General features: G+C 46.0%; 1 protein-coding gene across 1 annotated transcript in view; it reads right to left on the bottom strand.

Annotated features, from left to right (window-relative positions):
* ITGA8 (integrin subunit alpha 8) overlaps window positions 1-10,755 on the bottom strand; it is a 243,799-nt gene extending 233,044 nt beyond the window's left edge. The window contains exon 1 of the mRNA XM_068235491.1: window positions 10,501-10,755. Within this exon, the coding sequence (XP_068091592.1) occupies window positions 10,501-10,679 (179 nt within the window). The 5' untranslated portion in view covers window positions 10,680-10,755. The remainder of the gene's footprint in view (window positions 1-10,500) is intronic.
* Between the last annotated feature and the right edge of the window lie 6,995 nt (window positions 10,756-17,750).

Genomic DNA, 17,750 nt, shown 5'->3' with positions numbered 1-17,750 from the left:
ACAAATGGACATTTAAAGGACACCCGAACTGACATGTGACATGATGAGATAGACATGTGTATGTACAATGCCCAGCACACAAATAACTATGCTGTGTTCCTTTTCTTCTTTCTCCGCCTGAACGAGTTAAATATCAGGTATGTAAGTGGCAGTTCCTGTCTGAGTCAGACTACAGTGAAACCCTCACTGATAAGTAATTATAACTGTAAAACACTTTCCTAGCAGAAAATGGCTTCTGAGAGCAGGAAAGAGATAAAATGGGGCATTAGTTCATATATTTCAGCTCTGGCATACTTCAATTAATGTGTCATTGAACAAAAACAATAAAACAGTAAGAACTTAAAAAGAAGATTTAAATATAAAATAAATCTGTGGAATATCTTAAAAAATATTTTTTAGGAGAAGGAGGATAGATACAATTGTTTATTTAATTAGTTTATTTTCACCTTGGTTGTCCTTTAATTAACTTTATATCTGCTTGGACTTAATATACAGTCTGTCCACTCTAAACATGGACAATGAAATGCTAATATTTGCGACCGACGTGCATATTTAATGGAAATCATAGCTTGGAATTCAGCCAATGAAATATACTTCCTACCCATTTGGATTGGCCCGGTTCAAGGTGCACAAATTCTGCATTTGGATTTATTAGCATGTAACTGACCATCTTTGATTTACAAACACCCGTACCTGATCCCTGACTGCCCCTGGATTCTTGTCATGTGACCTAACTTCCTCTCCAATACTACCCATCATTCCAAAATGTTACAAAGTATCATTGTCAGGATATATCACTGTGACACATTCGTATTGCTTTGTAGCTTATGCTTTCCGAGTGAGTTAAAGTTACAGATTACCCATCAAGCTCATGGTGAACCAGAACTCATTGGAGTGTGTGAGGGGCTACAAAGGTGCAAAAAGCCCTCTTACTAAAATGTTAAGCAAAACAAAAGTTTGCCTTCTTAAAACAGAAGGAATTTGCAATAATTCAGGTTGGAGTGAGCATATGATGTCTCCCATGATTCATCGCTGCTGGATATGCAAATTATCCCGCGTAGTCCCTGTAAGCTAGCCACACCTCCAGAACCACTGGAATGCAATGATGTCTCAGCTTAGCCAATAAATGGTATTATCCTGATTCTAAACTTCTTGCTTTGTAGAGTGGAGAGGAGAGAGACATGAACTGTCATCTGCAATGAATCTATCAGTATGAAAATGCAGAACGTCAAAATGCAGCTCACAGAACTAAAAACTGGTTCTGAAGAGACAGCAGGCAGAACCCAAAGGCTGCCTCCGCCCCAAAGTCATAGTTCAGGTTTAGGTAAGCACTAGAGATGATGGTAATAATTTAAAAAATGATCGACAATCGTAAGGATTAGCTTGTCAGCTCCTGAGAAGAATAGTTAGTGCCATGACTTTATCTACACTATGAAAATGACATTACTGCTATACAAGTACACAAAATTAATCATTATTTAATCGGCCCACTGCTATGCTATATACAATTTGCATAGTAGTAGAATATTGGTACATTTACCAATATACTGCTCTTAGGGCTTGATCCACTAAACCGTGATAAGACAAATATCACACCTTTATCAAAGTTATCACACGCTATCAAAGTTATCACACGCTATCAAAGTTATCACACGCTATCAAAGTTAACGCGCCTTATCAGAGTAGCATAGCAAGCGCTACGAACTTATGCCTGCTAATTGGCAATGCCACTTGTCCTGCCCTGAGCCCCCGCGGGTTCGTAGTGCTTGCTAGGCTACTCTGATAAGGCGTGATAACCTGTGATATCTTTGATAAGGTGTGATATTCGTCTCATCACGGTTTCGTGAATCAAGCCCTTAGAGTGCAAATGACGATAATAAAATATTAGAGGTAAATATCAATATTTTACTACAGCTAAACATAACCCTTATCTCACACTGAACTAACCCACTACCGATGCCGAACCCTAACCACCTCCCCCCCCCCTTTCCGACTAACCTTAACCCCTCCCCCCCACCGCAAATTTGCCCGCAGTGCAAAATGTGCCTACAAATAGCGTGGAAACTTCTGCCACTAGCGGGCTCCCAAACGTCCTGCTTCCCTTTTAAAGACTGAGCGCCCGTCCACACTGCATGCGATTTTCAAAGCGCATGCGTTGTGCTGTTTGCAAGGGCACCGTGATTAACATAATAATCGGGGTGCCCTGCACAGAGTGCTGCGATCCGTTTTACACCCAATTGCGAACATAGTGCATGCTGCAGGTTGGGTTGAATGAATGGTGTGCGCATGCATATCGCATAGCAAACCCAGTGCTTTGTGATTTCCCATTTGAACTAACTTCCCACTTGCTCCCACCTATCACACCCAAAAATGGTGGCAAAACACGTGCTCAAAAACAAGTGGAGAGTGCGATTGCGATTTTCAGTGTGGAAGGTCCCTAAGTGAAGACAGACGTTTGTTACAAGCTTATGGTGTAACCTGAACCCCCTGGTGCATCCCCAGGCAGCACTTTGTGTCTCTGCCCCACCGCCCAGTCCCTAATGAAGGTGTCACCCTCAGTAGTATTCCTCATTCATCTCTCCTGCTGCATTATGGAGAAGCCATCTGGGGCAGACAGTCACATTCCATAGGGGAATGATAATAGCATTTGGAAGGAATTGTGAATCCTGCTGGATGTATCTCCTGGCTGGACTCTGAACAAGCCTGCATGTGATACTGTCTACTGGCTGCCACACACCAATCTATCTGGGGAGTTACCCGAACCGGAAACAGTAAATTCGGGCGCCTGAGGCTAGTGGACAAATCGGGCGCCGCCATTCACTTCTATAATAAATATCGTTTAATGGGCGCCCGGTAGGAAAAAAGGGCGCCGGAGAAAACTAACGTTTTAAAAGCGGCGCCCGGAGACTTAATGTTTTATTACTGTTTCTCATGATTACACATTATTTAATGATTTATACATGTTTAAATATTATTTTTAAACGAAAACCAGTACAATATTTTTTCCAAACATTATTTTTAAACGAAAAACATTACTTTTTTTTTCTTTTTTTTTTTTTTTTTACATTATTTTTAAACGAAAAAAATAACAGGGGGGGTCTTAGGTTTAGGCACCAACAGGGGGGTCTTAGGTTTAGGCACCAACAGGGGGTCTTAGGTTTAGGCACCAACAGGGGGGTCTTAGGTTTAGGCACCAACAGGGGGGTCTTAGGTTTAGGCACCAACAGGGGGTCTTAGGTTTAGGCACCAAAAGGGGGGTCTTAGGTTTAGGCACCAACAGGGGGGTCTTAGGTTTAGGCACCAACAGGGGGGTCTTAGGTTTAGGCACTAACAGGGGGGTCTTAGGTTTAGGCACCAACAGGGGGGTCTTAAGGCCCATACTCACGAGTGACATTTGTCGCCGCAACACGCGGCGCGCGCGTGTTGCGGCGACAGGTCGCCCGTGAGTATGGGCCGCCGCACGCGCGCGCACCCCGAACTGTCGCCCGTCGCTCATGTCGCCAGGCGATTGAAACTTTCAATCGCATGGCGACAGTCGCCGCTGCCCCCCCGCCGCAACTGTCGCTAGTCCGCGTGAGTACGCGGACTAGCGACAGCAACCTCCATGTAGGTACATGGAGCTTCCGGCGGGGGGAGGAGGAACGTCAGCGACAGCTTCCGCCTTGCCGCTGGTCCCTCTTCCGCGTGTGTACGCGGAGGGACCTGGCGAGAAGCTGTCGCCGGCCTGTCGCCCACACGCTCACGTGTGCTGGCGACAGGCCACATTTCTCGCCCGTGAGTATGGGCCTTTAGGTTTAGGCACTAACAGGGGGGTCTAGGGGTTAGGGGTAGGTACAGGGAGGGTTACTTAGGCACCAACAGGGGGGGTCTTAGGTTTAGGCATCAACAGGGGGGTCTAGGGGTTAGGGGTAGGTACAGGGAGGGTTACTTAGTAATTTTTTTTTTAAACGTTATTATACGTTTCATTATTTAAACGAAAGATTAACGTTTTTACAATTGCCGATTTAATGCACATTATTTCATGATTTATAACGTTTAAAAACATTACTTTTAAACGAAATACATTTTTAAACGTAATCCATGTTTATCGTTAAAAACCCGGCGCCCTTTTTTCCCATCGCCCCTTTTTAACGTACGCACCTGAACCATAGTTCCCAACTGTCTCTCTTTTGGAGGGACAGTCCCTCTTTGGGAGCCCTGTCCCTCTGTCCTTCTTTCCTCCTTATTTGTCCCTCTTTCAGGACTTTGTCCCTCTTTCTATGTAAATATATATATTTATATACTAAAAATGTGTTTGATTGACTCTAAACTTTTTTCCCAACCTTTAAATTGATATATTACTAATTTTAAAATGTTACTATGAAGGAAAATGAACCAGGATAGAAAGGACCCTAGGGGTGTGATGGGGGCGTGATCAGGGGTGTGGCAGGGGCGTGGCTTAAGTGTCACTCTTTCTCATCTCAAAAAGTTGGGAGATGTGCCTGAACATTTAGGCCTGGTTCACACATCTGTACATTTCCGGTCCAGTCCAGTACTGTCCAGTCCTGTCAGTTTTCTATTATTTTTATTACTTAGGCCCTGTACACACTGCTGCGTTTGTAAAATCGCAAAGCCTTCATGAAAATAGAAAAATCGCATTGCACCAGTGTGTACAGATTTTCACAATTTTTCAAAAGACCTTGCGTTTAAAAAACATGCGATTTTAAAAGCCCAGCGCAAGCGCAGCAGTGTGTACAGGCCCTTACTATTTATATAATACCGCCATCTTCTGCAGCGCTGTACAGAGTATAGTGAAAGGAAAAGGAAGCTGTACAGAGTATATTGTCTTGTCATTGATACCCAATATACCTGAGATGAGAGAGAGATGGAGGCTGCCATATTTATTTCCTTGTAAACAATACCAGTTGCCTGGCAGTCCTGTTTATCTTCTGACATAAATAGCACCTGAGTCAAAACCCTGGAACAAGCATATGGCTAATCCAGTAAAACAGAAGTCAGCCAAGTCGATCTGCTGCATGCTTGTTCAGGGTCTATGGCTACAAGTATAAGAGACACAGGATCAGCAGGGCTGCCAGGCAACTAGTATTGTTTAAAAGGAAATAAATATGGCAGCCACCATATCCCTCTAACCTCAGGTTCCCTTTAACTGTCCCTCAGAGGGGCTCACAATCTAATCCCTACCATAGTCCTATGTCTATGCATGTATGGTGTAGTGCATGTATCATAGTCTAGGGCCAATTAAGGGGGAAGCCAATTAACTTATCTGTATGTTTTTAGGATGTGGGAGGAAACCAGAGTGCCCGGAGAAAACCCCCACAGACACGAGGAAAACATACATACTCCGTGCAGATAGTGTCCATGTTGCCCAGATGATTGTAAGTTATGCCTGGCGAAATAAATGATTCTGATTCTGATTCTGATTCTGAACAACTGATCGCATGACATTTTGTTTCTTCTCACCCACCTTAGGAAAACAGAGCAAGGCATACAGCAATAATCACACAAACAAAGCAATCCAGCCTATAGCAAAATCACTGCAGCAACAATGATTAAAGTATTCTCTAATAAAAAAACAGTCATTCAGAATAAAAGTATTTGGACACTTGCCTGCTGCAGTAATAACCCAGCCCCCAATTGCCTGCAATGCAGAGAAGTTAGTGTTACCAGTCTACCACCTGTCTGTCTCTCTAGTTCTTCATCTAGCAAACCCAAGGGCAACAAGGTGGCGTAGTGGTTAGCACACTTGCCTTGCAGTGCTGGGTTCCTGATTCAAATCCCAGCTGGAGTGCTATCTGCAAGGAGTTTGTATGCCACCCCATGTCTGCGTGGGTTTCCTCCGGGAACTCCTGTTTCTTCCCACATCCCAAAAACATACAGCTAAGTTAATTGACTTCTCCCTAAATTGGCCCTAAACTATGATACATACACTACACAATACATACACAGACATATGACTATGGTAGGAATATACTCTGTACATCGCTGCGGAAGATGTCAGTGCTATAGAATACTGAATAATAATAACCCAGACAGGATCCTTAATACCAGGTACACATGATACAATTTTCTAGCAGATCAACCTGCCAGATTGATTTTTTCCAACATGTCCGATCTGAATTTCGATTGATTTCCATAACCCACCCGGAATCTATTGGAAAATTGATCGGAAAATGGATCGAAATTCAGATCGGGCATGTTGAAAAAAAATCGATCTGGCAGGTAAATCTGACAGAAAATTGTATAATGTGTACCTAGAATTGCACAGAGACAATAGCTATAATCCTGGGTCTTATTAGAATATAGCAAGGATTGCTGAATTAGAAAAAGTCAGAGTTTTGTGCTATCGCAGTCTCAGCCCACCTGCATTTATTAAAAGTTCTCACAGCATGTACACTAAGGTCTTGTTCAATTATAACAAATTTTAGAGGAGCGGAAAAGAGGGCGTATATCCCAGAGACATCAAAAAAACACCGTTTATCTGTTAAAATATCATAATTTTATTGGTTATATTATACAAAAGGTCTTGTTCACATTGTGTATCCAATCGCATTAGCGTTCGCGTTGGGCGTTTTTTGATGCTTTTTTTGCTATTCCCAGCGATTACTGTGTGTTGGGCATTTTTTTGGTAAGTGTTATTGCAAGTGCTTTTTTGGGCATTTTGCCATTTTTAAAGTGAACCTAAAGCCGGGGGAAAAAAATTAGATTAACTCACCTGGGGCTTCCCTCTGCCCCCTGCAGCCGATCGGTGCCCTCGCAGCCCCGCTCTGACGCTCCAGGACCCGCCGGCGAGCACTTCCGGTTTGGCCGTCACCGGCCGACAGGCATGGGAACGCGAGTGATTGTTCGCGTTCCCAGCCTCCTGGCCGCAATAGCAGCATAGGGGGCGATATACAGGCTGGGAACGTGAACAATCACTCGCGTTCCCATGCCTGTCGGCCGGTGACGGCCAAACCGGCAAAAGGAAAAAAAACGCTCACGAAATCGCTGGCAAAAGCTCTTTTTCTAGCGCTTTGCGCTCTTCCTATACCTCCCATTATCGCAAAATCGCCCCGAAAATGGTCAATGCAGCACTTTTCAGATCGGAAAGCGAACGGAACGCCCCAATCTGAACTAGCGCATGGGAAAGCATGGAGTGAGCGCTTTCAGGGCGATTTGCCTGGCTGTCTTACTGATCCTCTGCCTCTAATACATTTAGCCATAGACCCTGAACAAGCATGCAGCAGATCAGGTGTTTCTGACATTATTGTCAGATCTGACAAGATTGGCTGCATGCTTGTTTCTGGTGTGATTCAGACACTACTGCAGCCAAATAAAGCAGCAGGGCTGCCAGGCAACTAGAATTGTTTAAAAGGAAATACATATGGCAGCCTCCATGTCCCTCTCACTTCAGTTGTCATTTAAAGAGAACATCCAGTGTATTTGATTAACAATTTAATGTAAGTAATGGCATCTATTAAGTTCCTGAATGCAGCTTCAGCGATTGAACAGGTGAATAAATCACCCGCTTGCTGGGAAATAGCCGTAATTGCTAAACCCTGCAAAGCAGCGCAAACCTGAAGCCTCATTGAGAAGTCCGGAGCATTGTGACCACCCCCACCTGTTACTGTGGCCCGCCCCCAGCTGGGCGGCCCCCTATCAGTCAGCAGCTGCTGAGCTAGGGGCGGGCCATGGCAAAACAGGTGGGGTAGTCACAGAGCAGGGCTGAGTACTAATGCCCATTTACTAGGGAACGGGAAAAGCTATTCACCAGATAATTCGCCAAAGTTACATTTTGGAACTTTAGGGATGTCGTTACACTGGATACACTGGATACACATGCATAGATTGCCACCCAATGTGGCAAACAGATCAATCCAGGGACAGAGCAAAAGGGGTTGCAGAGGTTGCGACTGCATTGGGGCCCCCTAAGTTTTACAGTGGGGTCCCCTGAGCACTCTATACATAAAAATTGATACGACACACCAAAACCTGCCAATGGCAACTACAGTGTCAGAGGTGCAAGAAGGGGATGGGGAACAGTTTGTTAATGATTACCATTATTCAAAGTATCTATAGAAGTGACTATTATGAGCACAGGACCAATAGAGAGCTAATACTGTAGATGAGGGAGGAGGGCCCTTCGAGGCCTCTCTGGCCCAAGGGCCCCGATGTGGTGGCTACCTCTGCAACCCCTATTGCTACGCTCTTGCACTAGACTATGATACATACATGAATATATGACTATGGTAGGGATTATATTGTGAGCCCCTCTGAGAGACAGTTAGGTGACAAGACAATATACTCTGAACAGCGCTGCAGAAGATGTCAGCGCTGTATAAATCCTAAATAATAATGATAATAGCATGAAATTGATCCATCGAAGTGCAGCGTTTCACTGTTCAATGTGTTCAGTGCAGCTCTAAGGGCTATCGATCTGCCGCCACTGTTCCTGTGCCCCCCAATCAATCAAAATTTTCCATGTAATCGATGATTTAGATCCATTTTCACCAAAAAACAATTACAATTATAATCAATGAGGCCAGCTACTCTATAAATTTCCGTCAGATTTCATCACATTGATCGAATCATCCGGGAATCAAGGAAAATCTACGCATGTGTAGTCTGCTTTAGATTATGGTAGGAACATTAGACCACAACGATTGTGAGCGCCTCTGAGCGACAGATAATCTAGCCATACACTAATAGCCAATTTTAATCAATTAAACATTCGATTTGATGAAAAAATAAATATTAAATTGCAAGAAAATTGATGAAAAACAAAATGTCAATCAAAACTAGATTAGGAAAGATCTTTTCAACGATTGGGTACAGACAGGGTCTGTGCAGAACTGACAGCTGCACAGCTTTGCAGCGGATCAAATGCCTGCACTGGGGGCATTTTAATCAATTTGTCAAGAGATTTTTGCTGAAACCTGATCTATAGCTAGAGTTGTTAAGGTGCCATTTGTTTTGTCCAATCTTACCTATCTATGTAGTAGAAGGGTAAACTGAGTGAATATACTTTGCATGGATACTTTCAGTAGTCCCTCATATTACAAGTGGGAAGTTCTATTCCTGCTTGAGAAAAAGATCAGATAAGGCAAAAAATTGTACAGTCTACTGCTTGTCAGCAACCGATTCCGGCTCAAGATCGATCTCGTTCTTGATCAGAAGCAGATTGGACAGGATGGAAAATGTTGTTTGAAATACTGGCTATCCTTCCGTGTGCATCTGTCCTGTCATTCCATTTTTGATTGATATCCAATGGGAAAAATGCTCAAAAACTCTGATCCGAATTTGAAAAAAATTCTTACGTATGTGTGCTAGTTTTATTCTATAACCGATCAATGTCAGATCTGAATATGGATCTGATCCATCGCTCTTGAATCTGAAAGAAAAATTGCAAGGTGTATAACCAGCTTTAGGCAGTAAAACAATTGCTTCTACCTGATCGATTCTGGTTGAGTAAATACTGACTAGCATACATCTGTCTGTCTAGTGACAGGAATTGTTCGATGTCATTGTACTGCGCTGCCAAAACTACCAGCACTGTGGGCAGCACGATGGTGTAGTGGTTAGCACTCTCGCCTTGCAGCGCTGGGTCCCTGGTTTGTATCCCAGCCAGAGCACTATCTGCACGGAGTTTGTACGTTCTCTCTGTGTCTGTGTGGGTTTCCTCTGGCCACTCTGGTTTCCTCCCACATCCCAAAACATACAGATAAGTTAATTATCTCTCCCTTTCGTTGACCCTAGACTATGATGCATACACTACACAATACATACATAGACATAGGACTATGGTAGGGATTAGATTGTGAGCCCCTCTGAGGAGCAGTAAAGTGACAAGTCTATAAACAATGTACAGTGCTGCAGAATATGTTGGTGCTATATAAATACTAAATAACAATAATAATAGCAAGATGCACAATAATAACATTGCATTCCATCATGCTAAAATAATATTTTATACCCCTATATATACTAGTAATAAAGTTAGTACTACCAATACTAAGTACTTCAGCATGCAAAGAAAAGCATGCAATTTCCAAGTGATAAACCCACAGGGGGCCCATGTGGGCACTGCGATAGGCGGGGCACCTTCCCTGCTGGTCCACACTTGTGTGACCTCTCCCACATTTAGGAAGTGGCCGGGGTCATTGCCAGGTCCCCCCTCCTCGCATGCCAGGACAATTATCAGATCCTGCACAATGTCCCCTCCACTTCCCATAGCCCTGCCATTAATTCACGTTTTCCTTCTGGCCAGCCTGGGCTTAATAGCTTCCTCCTTGGGAAATAGAAAAAAAAATAGAATCTCCTTTCAAGTCCCAACTAGAGTTGAACTCAATGCAGGCACGATCCTGAGATCCTCCATACAAACTCTATCTGCAATGGTCCATGGGTGACAGGCAGCATGTGACTCTCAGCATCCCGGATGCGGTATTTATTGCCTTGGGATGTGAAGGGTTAAAGCACGAGCCCCCTGTTGCCCCCTCCACCTCCAGGGCTGATACATCCACTTACGTTTTGGAGTCTGGAATATAGAAATCCACTGAGTATCCAAAGTAGCTGCCGGGGGGACCAGTGTAGACTGTGACTTTGTCAGTGTCCAGGTTGAAGGCATGCAGGACCAGGCACAAGCTGGCCAGGCTGAGCAGAGGCAGCAGAGGGGGGCTCCTGGGGTAGCAGAGGGCTGGGAGCATCCTGGAGGCTGCAGGGGGTGATAAGGAGGGAGGCTGAGCTGCTGCTGCTGCTGAGCTGTGCTGGGCTCAGACTGAGAGCAGACAGAGTAGTGGCTGCTCTGCTCTCACTGCCTCCCCTTAGCGCCCACATCAGAGAGGAGGAGGGGCTACACTGAGCAGCCTGCCTGTCACCACACAGGGGACCGGGGTCACAGCATCCTCTCACCTAACACACTGCCCATCAATCATACTGTCTCTAAATTATACAATCCTACCAAATCTGTGTACTACAAGAGGGAACTGAGTGACAATATTTGGATACTTTTGGTAGACTAGTCCCTCATATCACGTAGAAGTGGTGTGATTGTACAATCAAGATTGTATCATTGATCAGTGAGCCTGAACCAAGTAAAATCATTTAAAATAAAGTAACACATGATTTACCTAAAAATGAATATTACATACTTACCTCGCCGTTGGTTCCTCTCAGAAGCTCACCATTTTCTTCTTATAACGATCCCTTAGTTCACACTAAGGGCGTTTTTGCCCCTTTTTTTCCAGCGCAAGCGATTTTCAAAATCGCCCACAAAACGCTTGCGCAATGAATCTCTATGAGAAGGTTCACATCAGCACGTTGCGTCTGCTTTGCAGTCCGCAAAGCGGTGTCTGTGCCCTTTTTTGGGGTGTTTTTACTTTAATGGAAGGGCGATAAACGCTCACAATCCGTTTTAAGTGGCGATTGCGTTCACGTTTTTTAGAATAAATACATTGTATTTATTCTTTTCTGTGTCAAAGAGTTCACTTCCCGACTTCAGGGAGTGAATGACAAAACCGCTCTGGAAAAGCGCTTAGAAAAACGCTTTTACCAAAAACACAGCATGCAGTGGATCGCCAGGAGGGGGGGAAAAAACCCGCTGCACAAAAAAGCAAAACACTTGCGTTTACGATTATGATTTTAGATGTGAACAAGGCCTGACAGTTCTGACAAGATTTTGTCAGAACTAAAATATATCAGTTGCTGTTTGTTATATATCAGTTGCTGTCAGTTATAACTGAAAGGACAACTGATGAGCAAGGTAATGTTCATGTTCCCATATGGCTCACGGGGGTGATTCTACAGTGTGCTGACCTAGAAGCTGCTATGGGGTAATGGGGGGTAATGGTGATTTTCAAAATGGAGGACGTAGAATTCGATTGATCACAGAGGACAAACAGGACACAGGAGAGGAGAAAGAGATTGATGAGCAGACTACACAGGAGGTAAGTATAACATTGTCTATGTTTATTTTGACTTTTAGTTTTCAGTTCAGGTATCTTTAAGGCAGGGAATACACTTGCAGAGTGTTATTTCCCTTTTTTCGCTTTTGCGATCAGATTTTCTGCAAACGTTTTGCCGCTTTCATACTGTCGAATCAATAATTTCCCACATTTCCAATCTGCTCCCGATTGAAAACAGGATTGATTTTATGCAGTAGGGATCTGAAAATCGATCACATTCTTGATTGGCAGCAGGTCGGACATGCCGGAAATGATCGATTCGACCCATCGATCTTACATGAAATAGCATTATGTGTACCAGCCTTGAAGCTGGGTATACACTATGCAATTGTCAATTCAGATGAACTTCAATCACTGCAAGAAAATGATTGGATTGGACAAAAAAAAAACTGCTTACTGACCAACTGCCAGAGATGGATCCCAGCTCAAAATAAATCTTTTTCTCAACTGGAAGCAGATCATACATGCTGAGAAATATCCACCCTACACTACAGCCACACTCAACTCAGATACTCCTGCACCACCCTACACTACAGCCACACACTCAACTCAGATACTCCTGCACCACCCTACACTACAGCCACACACTCAACTCAGATACTCCTGCACCACCCTACACTACCGCCACATTCAACTCAGATACTCCTGCACCACCCTACACTACAGCCACACACTCAACTCAGATACTCCTGCACCACCCTACACTACAGCCACACACTCAACTCAGATACTCCTGCACCACCCTACACTACAGCCACACACTCAACTCAGATACTCCTGCACCACCCTACACTACAGCCACACACTCAACTCAGATACTCCTGCACCACCCTACACTACAGCCACACACTCAACTCGGTTACCAATGGCTTTTCCCAATATGTGAATGATTGATAAAGGGATCAAAAATTAATCAGGTGTGCCTGATTTTTTTGATAGCTTTTTGTTGGATTTGATGTGTCTCTAAACTTTGTGTAGCCCAAAAAAATAAAATAAAAATACATCTAAAGGGAGGGGATACGTTAGTCAATTAGTGGCAGAGCAGGTAAACGGTCGATATCTTCCAGATCCCACCATGTTAACAAGCCATTATTTTCACTTAGGCTGATCCACATGTCTGCGAGCAGCAGGGCTGGCAATGTGTCTCCGGGATTTATGTTCACTCCAGAGAGAGGCGCATAAAGATTCACTCAGAGCTGGACAGAGATCAGGCTAACCACTCATTCAGCTAGATTGTCCCTGCTTTGGCTTTTTAAAAATGTATTTTTAATTTGTATTATCTTCTCCTTCTGAGAAGATTAAATGGGGGGAAAAGTTGTAGAGAGTACATATTATAGATTCAGTGCCTAACCCTAAACACAATTATGCCCTGTGCCTAATCCTCACCTCAACCCCTGCCCTGTGCCTAATCCTAACCTCATCCCCTGCTCTGTGCCTAATCCTAACCTCATCCCCTGCTCTGTGCCTAATCCTAACCTCAACCCCTGCTCTGTGCCTAATCCTAACCTCAACCCCTGCTCTGTGCCTAATCCTAACCTCAACCCCTGCTCTGTGCCTAATCCTAACCTCAACCCCTGCTCTGTGCCTAATCCTGACCTCAACCCCTGCCCTGTGCCTAATCCTAACCTCAACCCCTGCCCTGTGCCTAATCCTAATCTCAACACCTGCTCTGTGCCTAATCCTAATCTCAACCCCTGCTCTGTGCCTAATCCTAATCTCAATCCCTGCCCTGTGCCTAATCCTAATCTCAACCCCTGCTCTGTGCCTAATCCTAATCTCAACCCCTGCCCTGTGCCTAATCCTAATCTCAACCCCTGCCCTGTGCCTAATCCTAATCTCAACCCCTGCCCTGTGCCTAAACCTAACCTCAACCCCTGCTCTGTGCCTAAACCTAACCTCAACCCCTGCTCTGTGCCTAATCCTAACCTCAACCCCTGCTCTGTGCCTAATCCTAACCTCAACCCCTGCTCTGTGCCTAATCCTAACCTCAACCTCTGCCCTGTGCCTAATCCTAACCTCAACCCCTGCTCTGTGCCTAATCCTGACCTCAACCCCTGCTCTGTGCCTAATCCTAACCTCAACCCCTGCTCTGTGCCTAATCCTAACCTCAACCCCTGCTCTGTGCCTAATCCTAACCTCATCCCCTGCTCTGTGCCTAATCCTGACCTCAACCCCTGCCCTGTGCCTAATCCTAACCTCAACCCCTGCCCTGTGCCTAATCCTAATCTCAACGCCTGCTCTGTGCCTAATCCTAATCTCAACCCCTGCTCTGTGCCTAATCCTAATCTCAATCCCTGCCCTGTGCCTAATCCTAATCTCAACCCCTGCTCTGTGCCTAATCCTAATCTCAACCCCTGCCCTGTGCCTAATCCTAATCTCAACCCCTGCCCTGTGCCTAATCCTAATCTCAATCCCTGCCCTGTGCCTAAACCTAACCTCAACCCCTGCTCTGTGCCTAAACCTAACCTCAACCCCTGCTCTGTGCCTAATCCTAACCTCAACCCCTGCTCTGTGCCTAATCCTAACCTCAACCCCTGCTCTGTGCCTAATCCTAACCTCAACCTCTGCCCTGTGCCTAATCCTAACCTCAACCCCTGCTCTGTGCCTAATCCTGACCTCAACCCCTGCCCTGTGCCTAATCCTCACCTCAACACCTGCTCTGTGCCTAATTCTAACCTCAACCGCTGCCCTGTGCCTAATCCTAACCTCAACCCCTGCTCTGTGCCTAATCCTAACCTCAACCTCTGCCCTGTGCCTAATCCTAACCTCAACCTCTGCTCTGTGCCTAATCCTAAACACAACTATGCCCTGTGCCTAATCCTAACCTCAACCCCTGCTCTGTGCCTAATCCTGACCTCAACCTCTGCCCTGTGCCTAATCCTAACCTCAACCCCTGCCCTGTGCCTAATCCTAACCTCAACCCCTGCTCTGTGCCTAATCCTAACCTCAACCCTGCTCTGTGCCTAATCCTAACCTCAACCCCTGCTCTGTGCCTAATCCTAACCTCAACCTCTGCCCTGTGCCTAATCCTAACCTCAACCCCTGCTCTGTGCCTAATCCTGACCTCAACCCCTGCCCTGTGCCTAATCCTAACCTCAACCCCTGCTCTGTGCCTAATCCTAACCTCAACCCCTGCTCTGTGCCTAATCCTAACCTCAACCCCTGCCCTGTGCCTAATCCTAACCTCAACCTCTGCCCTGTGCCTAATCCTAACCTCATCCCCTGCCCTGTGCCTAATCCTAACCTCAACTCCTGCTCTGTGCCTAATCCTAATCTCAACCCCTGCCCTGTGCCTAATCCTAATCTCAATCCCTGCCCTGTGCCTAAACCTAACCTCAACCCCTGCTCTGTGCCTAAACCTAACCTCAACCCCTGCTCTGTGCCTAATCCTAACCTCAACCTCTGCCCTGTGCCTAATCCTAACCTCAACCCCTGCTCTGTGCCTAATCCTGACCTCAACCCCTGCCCTGTGCCTAATCCTCACCTCAACACCTGCTCTGTGCCTAATTCTAACCTCAACCGCTGCCCTGTGCCTAATCCTAACCTCAACCCCTGCTCTGTGCCTAATCCTAACCTCAACCTCTGCCCTGTGCCTAATCCTAACCTCAACCTCTGCCCTGTGCCTAATCCTAAACACAACTATGCCCTGTGCCTAATCCTAACCTCAACCCCTGCTCTGTGCCTAATCCTGACCTCAACCTCTGCCCTGTGCCTAATCCTAACCTCAACCCCTGCCCTGTGCCTAATCCTAACCTCAACCCCTGCTCTGTGCCTAATCCTAACCTCAACCCCTGCCCTGTGCCTAATCCTAACCTCAACCTCTGCCCTGTGCCTAATCCTAACCTCATCCCCTGCCCTGTGCCTAATCCTAACCTCAACTCCTGCTCTGTGCCTAATCCTAACCTCAACCCCTGCTCTGTCCCTAATCCTAACCTCAACTCCTTTCTTGTGCCTAATTCTAACCCCAACCCCTGCCCTGTGCCTAATCCTAACCTCAACCCTTACCCTGTGCCTAAACCTAACCTCAACCCCTGCTCTGTGCCTAAACCTAATCTCAGGGAGGGGATACGTTAGTCAATTAGTGGCAGAGCAGGTAAACGGTCGATATCTTCCAGATCCTACCATGTTAACAAGCCATTATTTTCACTTAGGCTGATCCACATGTCTGCGAGCAGCAGGGCTGGCAATGTGTCTCCGGGATTTATGTTCACTCCAGAGAGAGGCGCATAAAGATTCACTCAGAGCTGGACAGAGATCCGGCTAACCACTCCATCCCCTAGATTGTCCCTGCTTTGGCTTTTTAAAAATTTATTTTTAATTTGTATTATCTTCTCCTTCTGAGAAGATTAAATGGGGAAAAAAGTTGTAGAGAGTATATATGATAGATTCAGTGCCTAACCCTAAACACAACTCTGCCCTGTGCCTAATCCTCACCTCAACCCCTGCCCTGTGCCTAATCCTAACCTCATCCCCTGCTCTGTGCCTAATCCTAACCTCAACCCCTGCTCTGTGCCTAATCCTAACCTCAACCCCTGCTCTGTGCCTAATCCTAACCTCAACCCCTGCCCTGTGCCTAATCCTAACCTCATCCCCTGCCCTGTGCCTAATCCTAACCTCAACCCCTGCTCTGTGCCTAATCCTAACCTCAACCCCTGCTCTGTGCCTAATCCTAACCTCAACCCCTGCTCTGTGCCTAATCCTAACCTCAACCCCTGCCCTGTGCCTAATCCTAACCTCAACCCCTGCTCTGTGCCTAATCCTAACCTCAACCTCTGCTCTGTGCGAAATCCTAACCTCAACACCTGCTCTGTGCCTAATCCTCACCTCAACACCTGCTCTTTGCCTAATCCTAACCTCAACCCCTGCTCTGTGCCTAATCCTAACCTCAACCCCTGCTCTGTGCCTAATCCTAACCTCAACCCCTGCTCTGTGCCTAGTCCTAACCTCAACCCCTGCTCTGTGCCTAATCCTAACCTCAACCCCTGCCCTGTGCCTAATCCCAACCTCAACCCCTGCTCTGTGCCTAATCCTAACCTCAACCCCTGCTCTGTGCCTAATACTAACCTCAACCTCTGCCCTGTGCCTAATCCTCACCTCAACACCTGCTCTGTGCCTAATCCTAACCTCAACCCCTGCTCTGTGCCTAATCCTCACCTCAACACCTGCTCTGTGCCTAATTCTAACCTCAACACCTGCTCTGTGCCTAATCCTAACCTCAACCCCTGCTCTGTGCCTAATCCTAACCTCAACCCCTGCCCTGTGCCTAATCCTAACCTCAACTCCTGCTCTGTGCCTAATCCTAACCTCAACCCCTGCTCTGTGCCTAATCCTAACCTCAACCCCTGCTCTGTGCCTAATCCTAACCTCATCCCCTGACCTGTGCCTAATCCTCACCTCAACACCTGCTCTGTGCCTAATCCTAACCTCAACCCCTGCTCTGTGCCTAATCCTAACCTCAACCCCTGCTCTGTGCCTAATCCTAACCTCAACCTCTGACCTGTGCCTAATCCTAACCTCAACCCCTGCTCTGTGCCTAATCCTAACCTCAACCCCTGCTTTATGCCTAATCCTAACCTCAACTCCTTTCTTGTGCCTAATTCTAACCTCAACCCCTGCTCTGTGCCTAATCCTAACCTCAACCCCTGCTTTATGCCTAATCCTAACCTCAACTCCTTTCTTGTGCCTAATTCTAACCTCAACCCCTGCCATGTGCCTAATCCTAACCTCAACCCCCTCCCTGTGCCTAATCTAACCTCAACCACTGCCCTGTGCCTAATCCTAACCTCACCCCGTGCTCTGTGCCTAAATCTAACC

This window comes from Hyperolius riggenbachi, chromosome 5 (assembly GCF_040937935.1).
Source record: "Hyperolius riggenbachi isolate aHypRig1 chromosome 5, aHypRig1.pri, whole genome shotgun sequence".
Taxonomy (NCBI): domain Eukaryota; kingdom Metazoa; phylum Chordata; class Amphibia; order Anura; family Hyperoliidae; genus Hyperolius; species Hyperolius riggenbachi.
The sequence above is the reverse complement of the archived record's forward strand: the minus strand, read 5'-3'. Positions and strand labels throughout refer to the sequence as shown.